The following is a 19,896-nucleotide window of genomic DNA, read 5'->3' as shown; positions in this document are numbered from 1 at the left end:
ATTGTTCTGTACTATCATCAGTCCAAAAGAAGCAGACTCCAGGAGAGCATCGCATCACCCCCTTGGAGGAGGTGGCTGAGGAATTGAGCGAGGACGGAACGCCAAGACCAAAATGAAATGCGCGCACCAGAAAACGACATTCTGGCGCGTCTGTCTGCATGCACAATGAGCTCAGCGCCCGTGTGGTGAGGATATCGCAGCACCGGTGAAGATGTTCTGCGCTAGGTTGAAGGAGTTGAAGATATCCGGAGAGTGTCCTTTCTCCATAAGCGAACAGCAGAAGCAGAAAGAGGAGAAGGGAGAGGAGGAAGAGCAGCGTGGAGATGCCGGAGAGAGCTCGGCCGCGCACGGCGGGAGAAGTGCGCATGAAGCCGCACAGAGGATCAGCAGAGGCAAAGTCAACCTACATACCCTCGGAGAGAGCATTCGCAAACTGGCGTGTCCCCAGGTGGGTGCGAGCAGGCGCTAAATTGCGAAGAGATACAAATTGGCTGCCATTTTAGAAATGTTCTTATTTTATCCGTCCCCTGCACCCTCCCAATTTAAAATGCCTTTTTAACTTTACAGTTTCAAAGGCTGCACGTTGCCCTCCAAAGAATGATGAGGCAGAGCAAGGAAACGGAAAGGTAATTTTAGATCTGCTAGTTTTGCTCTTAAACCACATTGGAGAATATTAGGGACAGGTTCACTTTTGTTTTTGTATTTTGTTTTTTTATCAAATCCACCAGGAGGCTTACAGTGATGATGATGAATTTGCTAATTCAGCCTCCATCTTCTGAACTATTAGTAGAATTAACTCATTCACTGCCAGCCGATGTGCAAAAATGTGTGTACTCCAGTGCCAGGGTTTTTGTCATTGTCACTCTAATTTCAGGACCCACAGAATATTGAGTTTTAGGATTACATAAACATCCAATACAGAGTTAGAAACCCGAGACTCTCTTCTTTCATTAAAAAAAAGAGTTAATTCCTAAATTATATGGGTCTGGAGTTATCTGAACTTGAAATGAGGGCGGCTGTCCAAAATACAATGCAATACATGCATACATGTATTGGCTTATATAGCGCTTCAACAACATCTGAAGCTTTAACAAAGTGCTAAAATGAAAAAAAGGGAAATGATGCCCTTTTGTGGAAGGGGGAAAAACATTGGCAGAGGTCTGGCCAGCATTTTATCGGCACGCCGGCAAGAAAAAACAAAACCCGAACAAACTCGGGAATGGCGCTCTACGTCATATTTCCAAATCCCAAATACATTCAAGCATGGCAGTGTATGAGTTAATCACAAACATGAATATCAAAACTAACAGGATGAATCATATAACACAGATTGCGAAACATTGTGAGCTGACAATACATGAAATCAAAACAAAAAAGGGATACATTGTTAAAGTAAAAAAACTCCCATGCATCATGCGTGTTCTGGGTTGGTGGTCCCAGTTTTTCATTTTCTTTATCATAATTTTTTTAACAGTTTGCAGTTAAAATGTTTGTGACTGCTTTGTTTCCTCCATTATACCTGTTCATGTTAAGCGCTTTGTTGCAGCTTCAGCTGTTGTTAAAGCGCTATATAAATCAATATGTATTGTCCAGACTGAATGTTATTTTTTTTAGTTAAGTGGTACAAATATTGGTTACACAACGTACATACGTACAAATTGGAGTATTCCATGAAAATTACAACACTACCGCATCTGAATGATATGCAACCATTATTAATTTTCATGCACAAGAGGGCAACTGTTTTACACTGTCCAGAGTTGAAAGCAGCCTAGTTTTTCCAGTTCAATTTCAAAGCATCTTTAATCCTGCTTTTAATGCCGACAGAAACCAATGGCCTTCAAAATAGGATTGAATAAAAAAAATGTTCATTTTTGTTGTTGCAATATATTGACAGCTGTTCCCAATGTATAGATAAATACGGCAATTATTTGATGAATGCTATTGTGTTGGATTACATTTATACACATGTACAGTGTGAATAAATAGATGACATCTGAATAAAAAGTCTACAACTCTGTTCAAATACCATTTTTTGGGGATTAAAAAAAATAGACCTAGACAAATCATTTCCAAATTTTTCCATGTTTAATATGGCAAATTTATTTTGTTTTCATTTGACGACAATCTTTCCAAAATGTTGTTACTTAGAGGAAATGACCTAATTTCTCCCCAAAATATTTCATTTTCATTTGTTCACCATGTTCTCATGCTCTGTATCATTTTTATACCGCATCACAATTTTTATCAGTTTATGATAAAATGCTGAAATATTGAGCAATTGTAACATTTGACTTTTCTCTTTGCAGCATTGTTGTCTTTTGCAAAGACTGTAGAGAAGAACCAGAGCATTTAATGGAGTTGATGCACAGTCACTCAACTCAAAGAGGTAACCTTAAACTCGACACCAATAATACAATTTACCAGTTAACTCATTCACTGCCATTCACAAATTTATTCGTGAATTTAAAATATGACATAGTGCGGCATTCACAAATTTGTTCGAATTTTGTTTTTTCTTGTTTGGGTGCCTATAAAGCGCTGGCCACGGCCTTTGCCAATGTATTTCCCCTCCCACAAGGGGCAGCATATCCCCCTTTTCCATGTTAGTGCTTTGTTCCAGCTTTACCTGTTGTTAAAGCAATATATAAACCAATATACCATATAGTATTGCATTGCATTTTGGACAGCCGCCCTCATTTCAAGCCCATATAACTCCAGACTCATATAATTTAGGAATTAACTCGTTCTTTTCTGATAAAAGAAGAGAGACAAAGGTTTCTAACGCTGTATTGAAAATGTATGTAGTCCTAAAACTCAATACTCTGTGGGTCCTGGAATTTGAGTCTTCTTCTTTTCCTTTCGGCATTTCGATTCTAGGGGTCGCCACAGATAATCGGTGTCCTCCATCTTCAGAGGTTTGATTGGCATGTTTGTTTTGGCCAAGCTTTTACGTCGGATGCCCTTCCCGACACAACCCTCTGTATTTATCCAGGCTTGGGACCGGCACAAGAAGACTTATGTCCCCTAGTGGCTACAGAACAAGCAACTCGCTCAGTAAAAGGCTCCCAAACACAAAATGGTCATCGGTCACGGGCAATATCATGAAAATAACATGACTGTTTTTGGTATGTAGAAGATGGTACTAATAATACAAATATTACTAATACTTATACTACTAATACTTGTACCACTAATACTACTAATAATACTAATACTTGTACTAAGTTCATCGTGTCTACTTGATATCTAATTTAAAACAGATTCTACTCTGACAGACACCTGACATGCCTCGGCGCACAATTCCGCCCCCGCCAGAGTGTCCATCTCTGACGAAGGCGGAAGTACACGCCGAAACATGCCAGGCACCCGAACACTCACAATACACCGTCTGCAAGAAAAGAATCCGCTCTAAACCAGAAAACTAATACTACTAATACTACTTTTTCTTTAGGCTTTTCTACTAATACTACTACTACAAATAAATAATAATAATAATAATAATAATAATAATAATAATAATAATAATCATCATCATCATCATCATCATCATCATACATTTTACTTTTAAGCGCCTTTCAAAATTCTCAAGGACACTTTGTCACCCAAATCTGGAATTTGAGTGACAATGACAAAAACCCTGGCACTGGAGTGGACACATTTTTTGCACATCGTCTGGCAGTGAATGAGTTAATGATACGACACATCTATTCAATAACAAGAGGATGCAAATACAAACTTTGGGCTGATCTTATTTTGTAGTTTTAGCAATGCTAGTAATTAGATAACGTAATTGGAATGTCAATGACAGTTGGGAAAATAAGTGGTCTTGTTTGACTGTAAGCTTGTTAGTCATGAGGCTGTTTCCGGTGACCATGTATGATTATTGTATATTTTTATATTTATGTCACAATTTTTCCCCCCGATAGAAGTAATTTTTAGACCCCCTCCCCCCCAAAAAAATAAAAATAATATGTGTAAAAGTTCCAATGAATGAATAGTTTCAGAGGAACATGACTGTCAGGTACAGGTACAGTACTTCTGAAATCAGGCCCTGGCAAATGTCTACCGGTAATGTCACAATTTGAACACTAGGGGCGCTATGTAAAAGGATTAGCCAGCTGGATCCACCGCCACAATCTGAACGAGGACAAGTGCCGTAAAAAAAATCGCTGGATGGTTATATCAAGATGACAGTTCTGGAAAAGTTTGTTAACATAACAAAGATATTTGCACAGTAATGTCGCTCTTAATGTTATTGTATTTTTTTTCATGGGGCAACACTGAAGAACATGACACTGCAATGTAAACATCACTGGCCTGCTTGTATGGCAGCATAAATTTACTGTTTCTTCAAAATAATTCCACATCGCGATTACTTTGAAAGTTTGAACCGCTGGCAACAAATGTGAGTACGCCCCCTTTGTGAAAATATGCAAATTGTCTCTCACGTGTCCCACATTTTGTGTGGTCACCATGGTTTTATTTCCCTAACACTCGCTAGGACATGGCGTTCACGATAGCTTGGGTAATTCCCACTCTTATCTGTGACATCACCGAGCTGTGTTGGAGACATTGTGCTTCATGGTTAACTGTTTTGAGGATGGATCGCAAATTAGTCTTTGGCCTTGGCCATTGTCACATATTTTTTTAGTGTAATCCTCAGAATTTTTTTTTTTTTGTCAAGAGATGCAAGACGGATTTCGGGCATGAAAGGCTGTATGTCGAGTTATCTTGTAGGAACAGTACATTTATGCTCTTATTCACAGGTGTCAAAGTCAAGGCCCACGGGCCAAATCCGGCCTGCCACATCATTTTTTTCGGCCCGCGAAAGCAAATCAAACTTGTTAAATTCCATGATGATTGCTAAAATCTTAGCCAAAATTTCATATTTTTGGATGTCAACCACAATAAAAGTCATTATTCTTGACTTCAGATTTGAAAACGAGTTATTCGTTAATTTGCTGTGTGCTCTATATGTAATATTTGAAGGGATTTCAACATTGTAATGGGTTCCCCAAATTCATAATGGCCCTCGAGAGGAAACCATAACTACAATGTGGCCCGCGGCAAAAAATGACTTTGACACCCCTGCTCTTATTAGAGAAGTTGGACAATGACTACATTGGAGCAAAGTTTTGTTCCATCAAAAGATGCAAAAAGTATTTGGAAAAATGTGAGCTTTGTACTCTCTTTGGGGAGTTTGTGTCTGGACGACTTCTCATCGCCCCTGCTTGTATCCCACAGGCATCCCAATTGAAGCTTTAAGAGTGTCTCTTGGCGAAGAGCTCTTCAACATGTGCTACGAGGAGGACGGCCACATTTTGCGGGTGGTGGGGGGCGCTCTTCACGACTTCCTTAACAGCTTCAACGTTCTCTTGAAGCAGAGCAGCGCCCCCCGAGCAGAAGGAGGGCATTGTTTAAACGAAGCATCCGTACTGTGCTTAGACAAAGATCCGGGTCTGCTTACTGTCTACTTCTTCAACCCCCACCCCACCACCGAGCTCTTCTTCCCCGGCGTCATCAAGGCGGCGGCCCGCCGGCTCTATCACACCACCGTGGATGTGCTGATGGATCCCCCCGGCGTCAAAGACAGCATCCTTCAATCCAACCCCCAGCACAGTCTTCTATACACTGTGATTGTCAAGGGGGATAAGAACCTGAGCCCCAGTCCGTTACGGGCGACCTCAGCTGGGACCCTCCCGACCGCTCTGTTTTCCACTATCTTCCCCTTCCATCTCATCCTGGACCAGGATCTGGTTCTGGTACAAATTGGACATGGGCTCAGGAAGAGACTAAGCAGGAAGGATGGCCTCAGGCGCGTTTCTACTTTCCAAGAACACTTCTCCATCGTGTGCCCTCAGATCAAATGCACCTTTCAAGGCATCCTGACCATGCTCAACACCCAGTTTGTCCTTCGGATCAAGCATGGGGTCTCCGGAGCTGACAACATAGTCAAGGTACTTTTTAGGACAAGAATTGTTCCATTACGATGTCTCTCATTTGGTTTCTGTCGAGGTCATTAGCGGCACCACTCGGCCTAAGGTGGAGATCAACATTCTACCAACAGCTGAGATCACAGGCGAATGTCAGATGGTTTTTTTCCCCCATCAAAGGCTCAGTTTGCCAGGATCTATTTCTGGATGGGTGCAACTGGTCTCCATGACAAGAAGTGAGAAGTCTCTGAGTAAACACTGATACCCATTTGTTTGAATATGCTCACAGTAGCAGGAGAGGCATTTAGTGAAGCCATTGTAGAGTAATCCCTCACTTTTCACAAGAGTTCAGGGGCCGAGTCTTTCTGTGAATAGTTATAAAAAAAACACACCTGCTTTGATATTTCCACACACTTTCACTCCTACGGGCCTTTTACGTCACGCCAGCCACAGAAGAATGGCAAGATGCTCTTTGGGTTGCAACAGCTTCCCATATATTTACGGTGGCTGCGAAAGGGGATGCATTGTGATGGAGACCACCCACCAGACAGTGCCTTTTCAATGCAGCTATTCAATTTTTGGCAAGCGGATGTCATCCATCCGATATAAGTAATCAATCAAGCGTAGAGGTTGCATTGGGTATCAGTCAGAAGAGACGCTTATCTGCTATGAAACTTAGCTTCCGAACCGCGGCCATTATTCTCAAGGTAAACCCTGACAAAGCTGCAACGAGGCGTTCTTCATGTGGATACAGCATCTTATAAATAATAATAATAATAATAATAATAATAATAATAATAATAATAATAATAATAATAATAATAATAATAATAATAATACATTTCATTTATAAGCGCCTTTCAAAACTCTCAAGGTCACTTTACAGTCACATGATAAGTTTTTCTGTAGGTGAGCAGCCGCACAGACCAGTGTTCACTCAACCCGGAAGTAACTCAAATAGACAGAAAGTGAACGAGCTATCTAATGTATAGCTAATAGCTATCTATCCTAGATAGCTAACCAGTTATATAGCCAATAAATAGCTAGCTAGATCATTAGCCAGCCAGCCAGATAGCCACCAGATAGCTAATAGATAGTTAGCTAGAAACCTAGCCAGCTAGATAGCTAGATAGCTTATAGATAGATATCTAGATTGCCAGCCATCTAGATAGCTAATAAATCCAATGAACAGTTTCGCTAGCAAGCACAATTACCTACAGTAATTATGTGTGACACAAAATGATGCATCTGTTCCAGCTATTGTGGAAAGGGACTCAACAACGTTACACCTTAATCCATTCCAACTTCATTTCGGAAACCGTTAAGATAACATTCATGACTTTTTAGGGAAAGATACACTGGACTGTAGAGACAAGACAAACACTGGACACATAAAAAACAAAGACAAACAAGAAAATGAACTGATAATAGTTTAGCTATTTGTAGCATTGTTCAAATTTAGCATTTTTATTCCTCTGGGGCCGAAGAAGTCTCTGCTCCTGTTTTTCTTAATTCCCCTGATGGAATGATCTCAAACCAAGTGGACAATTTCATAGCCCATCATAGCTTTGGCCTTTGAAGACGAGATTGTCAAAATTTGCTGTCAGAGCAGTCTGTGGGGCACAGACGAGTTGGCTAGCCACTTTCACAATGAGTGCCATGTTTATGATCACTCTAGTGCTGCCATTGAAAGCAATAACAGCTAAAAAAAAAATCATTTTTTTTAAAGCTTGCCATCTGGTGTGGAGAGAACTGACATAAAACGAGGAGATCAAGTCAACTTGCGAATTTATCGGCATCTGACAAGCATAGCAAGCAAGTATAAGAGTAAAATCAGTGCCACCGTAGTGTGAAGTTTAGCACCAGAGACTCAGGAACAGGACCTTACTGGTGGCTGTTCCAGACACTGCAGTGGACATTGCTAGAAATTGACTAATGTAATTGCACGAAAAATGTCCCATAAATAAATGCTCATTGAAACTACCAAGTTATGTTCTATATTAGCTACCGAGCTGGCAGGCTGGCTATCTAGCTAGGTATCAATTAGCTATATAACTATCTAGAAAGCTAGATAGAAGCTATCTATTAGCTATCTGGCTGGCTATCTATCTCGCTGGCTATCTATTAGCTATCTAGCTGGCTAGCTATCTAGCTATCTATTATCTATATATTAGCTGACTAGCCCGCTTTCTATCTATTTGAGTTACTTCTGGGTTGAGTGAACGCTGGCGCCTGTGGCTGCCGCTGCTCACCCACAGAAAAACTCATCCTGTGACTGTAAAGTGACCTTGAGAGTTTTGAAAGGCGGTTATAAATTAAATGTATTATTATTATATACTTATTTACACAAATGACAATGTTCCAATTATTCAAGAATGGTTTTAGTGATCCATTAAACCAATGCGTTCTCGTTATGGAATGTAGCTGATTAAAGACTAAGGTTATGAATCCAGCCTTCCATTAATGAGAAATTGGAAAGTCCCATCTGGATCTGAAAAAGTAGAGTTAAAGACAAAGTGGAGTTTGGTTGGATGGCATTTGTCATGTTTAGAAATAGCATTCCGCTAAAATATAAATAAATATTCGACTCTGGCATGGCTGACGCAGTTGCACATTGTCGAGATGCCAAAAGTTGTGGTCATAGTCATACTGTACGTCCTGAGAAAGTTTATTGATTTGTACATGATGTTTTGCCCAAAGGAAATAAATCTATTTTAGGTAAACTTTAGTAAAAGACAGTTGAAACAAAAAATGAATAAATAATAAAAGCTGGAAGAGTTCCATCCTGGTCCACGACTGGCATTGGTCCTTTTTTGATTAATTGAAAAATTAACTAATTAACTCATTCACTGCCATTCCCAAATTTCTTCAGGAATTGAAAAGCACGACGGCGGCCGGGAAGTCGAGTGGTTAGCACGCTGGCTTCACAGTGTGGAAGTCGCCGGTTCGCGTCCCGGTCCGGCCTCCCTGTGTGGAGTTTGCATGTTCTGCCCGGGCCGGCCTGGGTTTTCTCCGGGTCCTGCGGTTTCCTCCCGCATTCCAAAAACATGCATGGTAGGCAAATTGAACACTCCAAATTGTCCATAGGTGTGTGTGTGTGTGTGTGTGTGTGTGTGTGTGTGTGTGTGTGTGTGTGCGTGTGCGTGTGCGTGTGCGTGTGCGTGTGTGTGTGTGTGTGTGTGTGAGAGAGAGAGAGAGAGAGAGAGAGAGAGAGAGATTGACTGGTTGTTTGTCTTTGTGTGCCCTGTGATTGGCTGGCGTCCAATTCAGGGTGTCCCCGCCTCGTACCCGAAGACAGCTGGGATTGGCTCCAGCACCCTCCGCGACCCTAATAAGGAATAAGCGGTACGGAAAACGGATTGATGGATGAAAAGCATGACGTAGAGCGCCATTCCCAAATTTGTTCGAGTTTAGTTTTTTTCTTGGGGGTGGTGTTCGGAATCCAGCTTCGGTCAGGCCTCTGGCAATGTTTTTGCCTTCCACAAGGAGGCATCATTTCCCTTTGTGCACGTTTTGTTTAACAGTTGTTAAAGCGCAATATATATCAAGATGTATTGTATTGAATTTTGTACAGCCGCCCCCATTTCAAGCTCAGATACCTCCCGACCTATAAAACATGGGAATTAATTACGTCTGTGTAAGCTCTCAGTCGTACAGGAGTGGTCCATCGACGAAAAGGTTTCTTCAGCCGCCATCTGTACTTCTTTGAAGGTGTCGGACGTTTCGCTTCTTATCCAAGATGCTTCTTCAGCAAACTAAAGTCTTACTGGTAGTATAGGCCCTATATATATATATATATATATATATATATATATATATATATATATATATATATATATATATATATATATATATATATATATATATATATATATATATATATATATATATCCCTACCTGTCCAGACATGGCGGTGCCGGACTGGCCTGATTGCCCAATTGGCCCTGGTATCACCTCATCAGCATGACTAATCATATGTTGACTAAACAGTCTATTGTACGAACGATCCAAATTGAACCTCACCCCACCATTATGGCTAAGGGAAGGATTTTGCTGTTTTATGAAAACAGCTTCTTTTACCCCCCTTTCAAACCATCCATTCTCTTTTGCTAAGATTTTAACCTCATTGTCGTCAAATGAGTGGTTGCTAGCTTTTAGGTGCATATGTACTGCCGATTGAGGCCCACTAGTATTATCCCTGCGATGTTGATAAAGTCTTTTTTTGAGAATTTGTTTAGTCTACCCTATGTATTGCTCTTTATAATTTTCATTCTTACAATGTATTGAATAAAGTACATTACTTTGTTTTTCATTTGGCAGCCTATCTTTTGGATGCACTAATTTTTGCCTTAAAGTGTTTATCGGTTTGAAATAAGTCGGAATTTTGTGTTGCCAAAGGACTCTGTAGTTTTTCAGAAACTCCTGCAATGTAAAGTGCTGACATTGAGTTCAGTTGACATCAAGTTAGAAATGTTCGCCAGCAGTCTTGTGCTCACCACATCTTAAGATGCCAATGATTCCTCAGGTTCCAATATGAAGTCTTTGATACTCTCTACAAACCCTGTGGTGTTTACTACGTGATATTCTGTGTTACCAACCAACGAAGCTAAGATAGTTTTAAAATATTTTGCTAAATTGTATGTAGAGGAGTCAATGCTACAAACAATGGGTCTGAGGGGGAACCCTTCTTTATGTATTTTTGGCAGGCCATAGATACATGGCGTGGCCTCTCCGGGGTATAATCTAAAATACATCTGTTTGTCTATATGTTTTTCTTTCTCAAACTTTTGGAGACAGTCTATCATTTCTTTCTTGTATCTATTGGAAGGGTCCCTTTTTAGTTGCTCATAAGTGTTAATCACTGATTAACCTATTTATTTTGTCTTCATAATCCAATGTGTTGAGAAGCACTGTACACCTACCCTTGTCTGCTGGCAAAATAGTAATATTTTTATCTTTTTGTAGAGGAGTTCACGCCTTTCTCTCTTCTACTGTTATGTTGGATGGAGGTGGTTTGGCACTACTGAGAAGGGCTGATATTTTAATGCGTAGATCATCTGCCTCTGCATACGAAAGTTTGTTATTTTTAATAGCCGATTCAGTGCGCAGTGATGTAGTCTATTGTAGGTATTGTTTTAGGAGTTACTGAGAAATGTAAACCTTTGGAATTAATTCCAAACGTGGAATTAATTATTATTTTTCTGATGAAAGAAGAGAGTCTAAGATTTCTTATGCTGCATTGAAAGTTGACATAGTCCTAAAATTCAATATTCTGTGGGTCCTGGAATTCTAAGGACAATGAGAAAAACCCTGGCACTGGAGTGAACATATTTTTACACATCGTCTGGCAGTGAATGAGTTAATTAATTACATTTTCAATTAACTGTTGACCTCTCAATATTTTTATACTAGGTCAGCCTAAAACACATTTGCGGTTCAAGAATGGATTGCCGGACCCATGGATCTCTAAAATGTGATTTGTCTTTTCAGCTGATGGACCTCAAGGGCCAAATGATCTACGTTTCCGAATCAAACGTGATCTTGTTCCTGGGCTCTCCGTGTGTGGATAAGCTGGAGGAGCTAACGGGCCGGGGCCTGTACTTGTCCGACATCCCGATTCATAACGCACTGCGTGACGTGGTCCTAGTCGGCGAGCAGGCCAAAGCACAGGACGGTCTGAAGAAACGTCTCGGCAAAGCCAAAGCTGCACTGGAGCATGCCCACCAGGCACTTGAGGAGGAAAAAAAGAAGACCGTGGATCTTCTCTTCTCCATCTTTCCCGGCACGGTAGCTCAGCAATTGTGGCAAGGTCAGACGGTTCAAGCCAAGAATTTTGAGCGGGTCACCTTACTGTTTTCCGACCTGGTGGGCTTCACCGCTGTCTGCTCGCTCTGCACGCCGATGCAAGTGATCACCATGCTCAATGAGCTATACACCAGGTTCGACCACCATTGTGGGGAACTTGATGTTTACAAGGTAGGTTTGTGTGCCTTCATTCAAATTTGACAAGGGTGTTAACAACGCGCTTCTTTTTGGGACGTGTGATTCATCAGACGTTTATTTTCACTTTACTGCTATGGCATTATAGTCTTTCAAGTATCACTATCTTGGCAGGTTTAACACTCATCTTTATTAAATGAGGTTCAAATTAAAAAGCACCATTCCCTTTTAGTTTTGACAGTCCTTTCATAAATGAAGAAGATAGAAGCACTCGATTTACGCGGCAGAGTGATTTGCATCAAATACCGGCAGATGACGCCGAGTGTGTGTATCAGGCATTGGCGAGGCCTGCCAAAGACTGGATGTTCTAAACAACATGTCGGCGAAGCCTCAACAGAGATAAAGCTGCAAGTTTGACAAATGCATCGTAAATATGCGAGGAAGCTCCTTCAGGACCTTGTTCCACTCCATATGTATGTCTAAAAATAGTTCCACTTTGTCTGTGTCACATAGTTGTCGAGTGCTCTCTTGGTAACATGAAAGAAGACGAGGACTTTGAGATGGCAAAGGAAATTTTATGGCTGTTGGCTTTCAGTACTCTTGTCTTGCACTTAAAGGACAACCGACGTCTCCGGACAAGTTGTGTCCATAATTTATAAAATGGCTTCAAATGACTTCTACTGAGCGTATTTTAATAAGATTCCACCGCATATAGTTATATTTTACATTTTAAGACTCGCGCTGAATATTCAGTTTTTGAGTTGGTGACGAGTCCGTACGTGACATCACTAAAGGAACGCCCCTGACCGAAAAAAGACACATTGTAGCGGTCCTTCCATCACGTCAATGTATTTTGCTGTACTTGTTTGGTCTGAAAACCTCGTGTTACACCCAAAAGCTGCCAGAAGAGGGCATCCAAGCTCCATCGAAGGAATTTATCAGCCTGTGGAAACGGGCTGATTCATTCCTCACAACAGCACGGTGGCCATTTTGTGCCTCTTTTCTGGGACGCGACATGGAAGTCCAGATGCCTCAAAATGTCACGGAAGGACTTCTTTAATCAATTGCAAACATGTATGCTTTCCTCTTCAGAACTATTTGAATCATATTCACAACTGGATGTGTAACAAGAAAGCATATTCTCTGAATCTGAAGCCATTGTTTTGATTCTCCAGCAATGCAAGAAGTCTTGGCGTGACGTCATGAACTGGGGGCGGGACTTTCTGAAAATGCCCAATTCGCAGCTCAATTTTTTTCAGATTTTGGACACTTTAAGTCATTTTTGGTGTTTTGCATTTGAATAAAAATATCATACTGCGTGTTTTGGGTATTTTAGATGCTATAAAACATTTTTCTGATGTCAATTAAGAAACAAAAAAATGACGTTCCAGACTGCCTTCCACTTGACTTCACTCGTCATTTTTGTTTCTCATGTCTTTTGCATTCAGTCATTAATATTTCCGATACATCTGGGACATTGACATTGATGCAGGCGAGCAAATGACTGCAATGGAACCGTGATGATTGAATTTTCATGGAATGCGTGTTTCAATCCACCTTATTCATAGAGCACATTTTAAAAACTGGAATTGGATCCAAGGGGCTGCACAGTCAAACTGTCTGAATGAGTGCAGAGTGGCAGAGAAGTTTGAACATTTCCCCATTGTGGGACTACTAAAGGCTTTCTGATTCTGAATCTGAAGTACAGTCTGTACAAATTGTATTTGACATGTACGGGAGCAGCAGAAAAGTGGCCAGCTGCACTGTAAGGGTGACAAAGGTCCTTGAAGTGGAGGTGGCTGTACTAGGGATCTGTTCTGGGCCCCCTTCCTTATTACAAAAGTGATAATAGGCTGACTGATGAGTTTTGATCAGAATATCAATGGATCATGATGTTTGTAGATGTGATCTACAGTCAAAGCATACTGGAGAAAAGGTGGAGGCATGTACTGTAGTGAAACAGATTATGCGCATAACTGAGAGGGCTGAAATTATTGATTAATTAGATGGAGCTTCAAAGCAAGAGAGCGAGAGTAAGACCAAGATGAATGTTGATAGATGTCGTGAGGGAAAACAAAAGGTTAGTAGGTGTTCACGAGGATGATGGAGAACCCTTGTTGGAGTTGAGGAAGACATGCTGTTCTACTGTGCTGTGTCCAGGTGGAGACAATTGGAGATGCGTATTGTGTAGCTGGCGGCCTACATAAAGAAAGTGATACTCACGCGGTCCAGATTGCACTGATGGCGTTAAAGATGATGGAGCTTTCTGACGAAGTCAAGACTCCAACCGGAGAACCAATACAGGTGAGGAAACAGTTTGCATAGCCTGACCAGGAAAATAGCCACTCCCATTTGGAAACATGAAAACAAAAATGGCACTTAGTAGAATCACGATATCCCAAAAATCAGACTTTATGATGCTTCAAACCTTGGCTTGAATACAATTTGTTTGATTCCTGAATTGGACCTCTTTATATCTTAACCCATTCACTGCCAGACATGTGCATAAATGTGTTCACTCCAGTGCTAGGATTTTGTCAGTTTCACTCAAATTGCAGGACCCACAGAATATTGAGTTTTAGGACTACATAAACATTCAATCGATGTAAAGGTTTCTTCAGCCGTCATCTGTACTTCTTTGAAGGTGTCGGACGTTTCGCTTCTTATCCAAGAAACTTCGTCAGCAAACTAATGTCTTACTGGTAGTTTAGGCCCTATATACTGATTGTTCATATTGTCCTGACTAACGACTGGCCTGTATGCCCCACTTCCACCGGTATCACCTCATCAGTATTCCTAATCCTATTTTGCTCAAATAGGCTGTTGTATGAACAATCCAAATTGAACCTCACCCCACCAAACCGGTTTAATGAAGGATTTATGAAAATTGCTTCTTTTACTCCCCTTTCAAACCATCTATGTTCTTTCGCTAAGATTTTAACCTCATTGTCGTCAAATGAGTGGTTGCTAGCTTTTAGGTGCATATGTACTGCCGATTAAGGCCCACTAGTATTATCCCGGCGACGTTGATAGTCTTTTTTTGAGAATTTGTTTAGTCTCCCCAATGTACTGCTCTTTACAATTTTCATTCTTACAATGTATTGAATAAACTACATTACTTTGTTTTTCATTTTGCAGCCTACCTTTGGGATGCACTAATTTTTGCCTTAACGTTTTTATCGGTTTGAAATAAGTAGGAATTTTGTGTTGCCAAAAAACTCTTTGTAGTTTTTCAGAAACTCCTGCAACGTAAGGTACTGCTCCTCCTCTCCTTTTTGTGTCTTGAGAATTTTTGGTATCATTCCCTATTCTTTCTTTCTGACATTTGTTAAATGACAACTGAGGGTACCACAGTTTGTGAGTGCTCTCCTGATATGTTCTGACTCCTTTTCTCTACCTCCAACGCTTGTCGGTATTAGTTTAGCCCTATGCTGGAGGGTTCTGATAACTCCTAGTTTGTGTTGTAAAGGGTGGTTAGAATCGAAATCATCAGACTTATGGCAAATATGTACCGGTAATTGTTTTGCAGATGCGTATCGGCCTGCACACTGGATCTGTACTGGCAGGTGTAGTCGGAGTCAAGATGCCACGTTACTGCCTCTTTGGAAATAACGTCACACTGGCCAACAAATTTGAATCGTGTAGCCAACCACGAAAAATCAACATCAGCCCGACAACGCACAGGTGACATCTCTGTTCGTATTTATGACAATGTCACATTTCATGCTGCACATCGTCATCTTTTTCCAAGGTTACCAAGGGGAAATAATGCATTTATTAGACAGGAAAATGAAACTCAAGAGGAGCGCTGTGTTTCCTCGAGTGTCCAGTCACTAGTCAGTTGCTACATTGATTCATGCTATATTTGTGTACTCTACATCCTAGATTGCTGAAGGACCGGCCAGAGTTTGTTTTCATTCCCAGGAGCAGGCAGGAGCTTCCGGCAAACTTCCCAGAGGACATTCCTGGTATTTGTTACTTTTTAGAGGCTTCCTTCAAAACTTCACAACTGACTCGGAAATGAAGTCCAGCTGCTGCAGCAAGGCTCGTGTTGTTTCCTTACAAATCACCCATATCAATATTTCTATATTAGACGTGTTCATATATTGATGTTGCTCAGTGTTTGTTTCGCTTGCGGTCATTTCAAATTACATTCACAATGAATAGGGACAAAGCCGATTGTGGATGTCAAATATCTGCAAAACATTGGCGCTCCCTTAAAAGTGATTATGATTGCCTTACTAATAACACAACCAGATCACAAAGTATTATATTAAAAAACACTTTCCACAACAGCATTACTGTATTTTTGAAAATAGAGTGCAGCAAATACCTTTCAGCTAAGTTGGGACATACACGATGTACATCAGCGGCCCCCAACCTTTTTTGACCCAATGGACAGGTTTAATATCAGACAATATTTTCATGGACCGGCCTTTAAGGTGTGTTAGATAAATATAACACAAACAATATGGGATGACCTGCATAGAAACTATGATATTTTCGAAACATAATAATAAACACGAATAACGTCATATCTGGCCGCAACACTCTCTAGTCGCCCTAGTAATGTTTAAAAGTGCCTTCAAACTAAGATACAAAGTACATGAAATAATATACAACCGCGTAGTAGGGGGGAGTGGCCTTTGTAAGGGAATCTCGTTGAGATGCTTTAAGTCTCAAATCTCTTTAAAGTAGGACTCCGGATACTGTCTATTAAATTTAGCCTTATTATTCTATAAAGTAATATGCTCCTATTCTGTTTCCTGGGTGGGCCTTTCATCCTTCCCAAATAAACTTTACAAGGACATTTATGTTTTATTCATTTCACAAGCTCGCACATTTCATTTTCCCGGTAACCTATCACGTGACCGAAAACTCTATAGACCAGGGCTCGGGAACCTTTTTGACGAAGAGAGCCATAAAAGTAAAATATTTAGAAATGTTTTTCAGCAAGAGCCACACGCACGCGCGCGCACACATACAAACGCTCGCGTGCGCGCGCACACGCACACACGCGCGGCCACTTTTCAACAAAATATCAGAATGCATTATTTAAAATAACTTTGTGATAGTACTCACTATTAACATGAATGGTTTTCCGTTCCTCGTGTTTGGTAAAAATCCAGGCAAACGATCGGAATGAAATTCAATTTGCCGGTCCAGAGGCGAAGTTACTGCTAGCTCGCCTGCACACGGCTCATAAGCTTCCACACTTGCTATCTGCAATCTACTTCTCGCAGAAGTATGTCGATGCTAACGTTAACGTGGGGCTTGTTAAAATGTCACTGACATTCGACTGTTTCATCGATGGTATTGTTTCATTGCAAATTAGAATCAGAACATTTTCTCTCCTCTCATGCTCCGGGGTATTCACGCTGAAGTGCACTAGTTGGGCTCAAAGGGGCGTTTACCTGTTTCAACATGACGGCCACTATCATCCAATCAACATGGCGCTTTCGGCCATTGTAGGTCAGTGTCATCCAATCAAAATTGCGCTTTCCGCCAACTGCAGCCCCAACGGGAAATGAACGGCGAAAAAAAAACGACGAAACGAAAAACGAAATACATATTTTAGTTTTATCGGCGAGCCATATGCAATCATCAAAACGCGAGCCATAGGTCCCGAGAGAGGATCCGGTGAAATTTCAAAATAAAATACGTAGAAATTTCAAAATAAACAAAACGGAAGTAATATAAGTTATTTCTTCGTTCTGTACGGCCCGGTACCAAACGACAAAGTTAGCAGTCCGTGGCCAAGGGGTTGGGGGGGACCTCTGACGTACAGGACATGTTTTGATACTTATCAAACACCATATCTGACGATGATGATCTTCTTCTTCTTTTCCTTTCGGCTTTTCCCCTCAGGGGTCCCCACAGCGAATCAATGTCCTCCATCTATCTATCTATTATATCTGATGATGATGATGATGATGATGATGATGATGATGATGATGATGATGATGATGAAAAATCGCTGTCGCCATTTAATCAAAGAAATGTGATTGCATAGCAAAGCACGGGAAGTACATCGATGCAGTGGGGCAGCGCGTGCTGGTGGAAAGTGCTTCGATGGGCTATGATGATTTTTTTTTAATTATTTTTTTTACTGACCCCAAAGTGCTGGCTCCACACTGTGAGAACAAAAGTTTTATAAGAAAAAAAATCTGCCTTCTGCTGTGTTAATTGCGAGTGGAAGTTTGTTTCAAGTTGATGTTTTTTGGGCAGAAACGTTTACGCCTGACGGGAACGACAATGCAATACACACATATATATATATATATATATATATATATATATATATATATATAAAAATATACTGTCCACATACTGCCACGAAAAAAAAAGAAAAGAGGTGCGATTTTCCGTCAATGTAAAGGTACAAAAAATAATCAAATCAAATTGATGAAAAACAATCTGTGAATATGTAGGGGTCCACTTGTACATTTATGAGGCATTGAAGAAAATTGAGAAGTCAGACATTTATAAATTACAGCTTGGAAAAATGCATTGACCTATAACACCAGAGTTCCCATCCGTTGTTATAAATACACCACAACATCAAATCAGCCCCAACTCAGAGACGATTTGAAATATAATACATGAGGGAATTCTCATTTTATACAATCTGCACCTTGACACTGCTTTCAGAACAAGTTGTTGTCATTCAAGAACATATTTTCCCATGACAAATAATGTCAAGGAAATCACATCATTCCATGTTCACTGTTGCAAACATAAATCTGTCAACTGAACTGTACAGCCAATCACTCCTACCACCATAAGAAGCAGTCAACTAAAATATAGCACAGCTGCTCTCAAACTCTAAAACTTTAAAGGACAACTGACACCATTTTTTTGTTTCCTGACATCATAAAAACCCAAAACACGCAGGCTGATATTTTTAGTCAAATGCAAAACACCAATACAAATTACTTAAAATGTCCCAATACTACTTCAAAATGACCTCAGAAAGTTTCAGTTTCAGAAGGTCCCGCCCCCTTGTTCGTGACGTGACGCCAGGACGTCTTGCCTTGCTCGAGAATCAAAACAATGGCTTCAGATTAGGAGAATATGCTTTCTTGTTACTCATCCAGTTATGAATATGATTCAAATAGTTCTGAAGAGGAAAGCATACATGTTTGCAATCGATTAAAGAAGTCCTTCCGTCTCATTTTGAGGCGTCTGGACTCCAATGATTTGTCTGCTGGGAATTTGTTGTCAACTAGTATCAAATAGTAGTCTTGGTGCAACACACAACGATTCACCATCGTGTTATTCATGTTTTTTCCTTCTAATTTCACCATCAACACGGATCAACACGAAGTTTTCAGACCAAATAAAGTACCCAAAATGCATTGCGTGTCGCTTTCTCGGTCAGGGGCGTTCCAGACGTGACGTCACGTCAGGCATCGTCATCAACTCGAAAACAAGACTTCCTGAATATTCAGCGCAAGTCTTAAAACGTAAAATATAACTATATGCCGTAGAATCTTTGTGAAATCCACTCAGTAGACGTCATTTGAAGTGATTTTACAAATTTTGGACACAACTTGTCCGGTGGCGTCGGTTGTCCTTTAAATATTGGCTAATTTCCAAGGAATTCAGTTGTCCCATCCATATTTAGCTGAAATTAACTGATAATGAAAGTAATCATTAGTTGCATAGATGATTAAATCTGATTTTTTTTTCACAACGTCAGACTTCTCAGGCCCCGTCCTTTCATTTGCTAAACCACCACACCTGAGGAAAAGCAACCAATGTGTCGACCGTGTATTCACAAGGACGTCCATAGGGATTGATGGTTGTTTTTCATCATGTTGTGTATAAATTCAGAGAGCCAAACTGGGGCCTGAGACTGCTTTTTTTCTTTCAATGGATTATCAATTATGTAAAATGCTTCTTGGGTGTATCCAGTGCTTGTTAGGATTATCAGCCGTTTTATTAGAACGAGAAGTATAACTTTGAGAAATATTTTTCCATAAATATGTAGACAACATTTCTTCCTGCTTGCACCTTG

General features: G+C 40.5%; 1 protein-coding gene across 1 annotated transcript; it reads left to right on the top strand.

Annotated features, from left to right (window-relative positions):
* On the top strand, positions 1 to 18,130 carry gucy1a1 (guanylate cyclase 1 soluble subunit alpha 1). The gene is made up of 8 exons (XM_089006673.1): positions 1 to 448; positions 568 to 626; positions 2,310 to 2,389; positions 5,248 to 5,960; positions 11,427 to 11,912; positions 14,037 to 14,180; positions 15,406 to 15,560; positions 15,762 to 18,130. The coding sequence occupies exons 1-8, from the start codon at positions 212 to 214 to the stop codon at positions 15,898 to 15,900; spliced, it is 2,013 nt and encodes a 670-aa protein (XP_088862799.1). The 5' UTR covers positions 1 to 211; the 3' UTR covers positions 15,901 to 18,130.
* The last annotated feature ends 1,766 nt before the right edge of the window (positions 18,131 to 19,896 follow it).

Source organism: Hippocampus bargibanti, linkage group LG10 (assembly GCF_051943395.1).
Source record: "Hippocampus bargibanti isolate YZ-2025 linkage group LG10, ASM5194339v1, whole genome shotgun sequence".
Taxonomy (NCBI): Eukaryota; Metazoa; Chordata; class Actinopteri; order Syngnathiformes; family Syngnathidae; genus Hippocampus; species Hippocampus bargibanti.
The sequence above is the reverse complement of the archived record's forward strand: the minus strand, read 5'-3'. Positions and strand labels throughout refer to the sequence as shown.